The following is a 2,397-nucleotide window of genomic DNA, read 5'->3' as shown; positions in this document are numbered from 1 at the left end:
CGTGCTGTGGGCTGACAGCGGAGCCGCAGCAGCCGCCCCCCGGCAAGCTGAGGAAAACGGCCTTCAAGCTGTTCGGGGGCAAGCGCAGCATCTGCACCCTGCCCAGCTTCTTCGGCGGCCGCGGCCAGAAGGGGGTCAGCAAGTGCAAGACCCACGACGGGCTGAGCAGTGCTGCCTGTGACAAGGGCAGTGGGACACAGCCGGACAGCCCCTCGGAGGGCAGCAGGGATGGGCATCCCGGCCCACTGCCCAGCTCCCGCAGCGCTCAGCTGGCTGTGGACTCTGGTGCCAGGGGGGATTTGGGCCAGCAGGACAGCTCTCCCCCCGGCAGTATTGAGGGCTGTGACAAAAAGCCCAATGGGGAGAAATCCTCTTTCCCCAGACCCAAAAAAGGGCTGAAAGGATTCTTTAACAGCATCCGGCGCCACCGGAAGAGCAAGGCTGCCGAGAGTGAGAAGGCAGAGCTCCCCGAGTGGAACGGGGACACGGAGGAGGCCGGGAATGCTCCTGGAATGGCAGTGGAGAGCCAAGGGGCCTCAGAGGGCAGGGGAGCAGGGCCGGTCCCTGAGGCCACGGCCTGCCCGGGGGGCTCAGGGGGTGACCCCAGCTGTGGTGAGGCCACTGAGCCCGCTTGCCCCGTGGCCGATGGAGGCAGCTCTGAGGGTGACACGATGGCCGTGCCAGGGAATGGGGACGTTCCAGATACAAAATCAGAGGCGGAGACTGCTGCCTGCGCTGAGTTTGACCGTGAGAGTTTGCTGCTGGCCTTCCACCCTGACCTCATGGACAACGAGCCTCCCTGCCTGCACTCCGGGGACCTGCTGAGCCTCATCCTGGACGACGTCACCTCCCTGAAGAGCTTCGACTCCCTGACAGGGTGCGGGGACGACATCGCCGAGCCTGACATTGCTGAGAGCAGCATCTCGGTGGAGCGCAGCCGAGACGCCACCAAACGCAGCTCCTGCCTGGTCACATACCAGGGTGGTGGCGAGGAGATGGCCATCCCTGAGGAGGCTGAGGAGTACCTGCACCAGGTGTGGGACAGCGGCGTGCCAGGGGACAGGAGCTACGGGGCCCAGGTGTCAAGCAGCAGCCTGGAGACGCACGCCTCGCACGAGGCTGACGCCCACCCCTACATGGGGGACGCCATGGACGGCGTTGACCTCCTGACGCCCCAGAGTGACCAGCAGGAGTCTGCCCCGAACAGTGACGAGGGGTATTACGACTCCACCACGCCAGGGCCGGAGGATGAGGCTGGAGAGGAGCTCAAGAAGGACCGACTGCCCCGGGACAGCTACAGCGGAGATGCACTTTATGAGTTTGACGCCCTGATGAGCCCCTCTCACGGGGAGGAATCCCTGTTCGAGGGCAAAGTCCCACGCCAGGGCATCTTCAGCTACTTCATGGACTTCTGCCTCCCTGCAGAGAAGAGCCTGATCCAGCAGATGATGGATCAGAAAAGAGGGCTGATGGAAGCCGAAGAAGAGGGGCTTGCAGCCATTCAGAAGGAGCTGCTGTACTGGGAGCTGCAGAGGGAGCCGGTCCTGAAGCGCCTGGATGTGTCCAGCAAGGAGAAGTGTCCCCGGGAAAAGCAGTGCATTGAATGTAAAAGTAGAGCAGCTGGCTCCATTGGCAAGAGTCAGAGTGGCCTTGGGAGTGAGCAGGTGGCCTCGCACGCCCCAACCCAGGCTGTCAACGGTGGGGTTGCAGTGGCTAGGGCTGAAAATCCAGAGTGGAGGGATTTTCCAGGGACTCTGTGTCCGGAAAACTGTTACAACAGCCAAAAAGCCCCTGGAAGTTGCCTTACTCAGCTCACAAAGAACAACCCGGGGTTCAACACAGACCTGGACTGTGGGATGTTTGGGGACTCCATCCACGGCAGCGTGGCCCCAGCCAAGGCAGGGATGTTCCCTGGGTTCAGGCTCCCGGAGCAGGAGCGCGGTGCTGGAGCAGAGCCCAGCCCTGGCGAGCCCCAGGTGGGCAGTGAGCCTGAGCACGCCGTGAGCTTCTCACAGGCTCTGGTGGAGTTCGCCAGCAGCGGGACCCTCTTCTCCAGCCTCTCCGAGAGCCTGGGGAGCTCGGCCTCCAGCTCGTCCTTCACCCAGAACCTCCCTGCCCTCCCCACCATGGTCACCTTTGACGTGGTGGATGTGGAGCAGGACGGGGAAGGGGAGTGCGAGCAGCACCCGGAGCTGACCGCGGGCGAGGACATCGCCGAGGCCTTCGACGACAGCTACGGACAGAAAGAGTCTTTGGCTGAATGTGACGAGAGAATGTCCCCGGGCTTCTCCCCGGGCTCCTTCCAGAGCTGCAACTGGGGGGTGGCCAGCCTGCCCCGCCACCTGCGCCTGCACGGGCTGAGCCCCTCCATGCCCGCGCCGCTCTCCGGGGCCCCGA

General features: G+C 63.9%; 1 protein-coding gene across 1 annotated transcript in view; it reads left to right on the top strand.

Moving 5' to 3' along the window:
* Positions 1-5: 5 nt before the first annotated feature.
* Positions 6-2,397, top strand: part of AMER1 (APC membrane recruitment protein 1) — a gene marked incomplete at both ends in the record, with an annotated part of 2,960 nt that continues 568 nt past the window's right edge. Inside the window, one exon of the mRNA XM_017737506.1 lies at positions 6-2,390. Coding sequence (XP_017592995.1) covers positions 6-2,390 — 2,385 coding nt within the window. The remainder of the gene's footprint in view (positions 2,391-2,397) is intronic.

Source organism: Corvus brachyrhynchos, unplaced genomic scaffold (genome assembly GCF_000691975.1).
Source record: "Corvus brachyrhynchos isolate BGI_N302 unplaced genomic scaffold, ASM69197v1 scaffold346, whole genome shotgun sequence".
NCBI lineage: Eukaryota > Metazoa > Chordata > Aves > Passeriformes > Corvidae > Corvus > Corvus brachyrhynchos.
The sequence above is the reverse complement of the archived record's forward strand: the minus strand, read 5'-3'. Positions and strand labels throughout refer to the sequence as shown.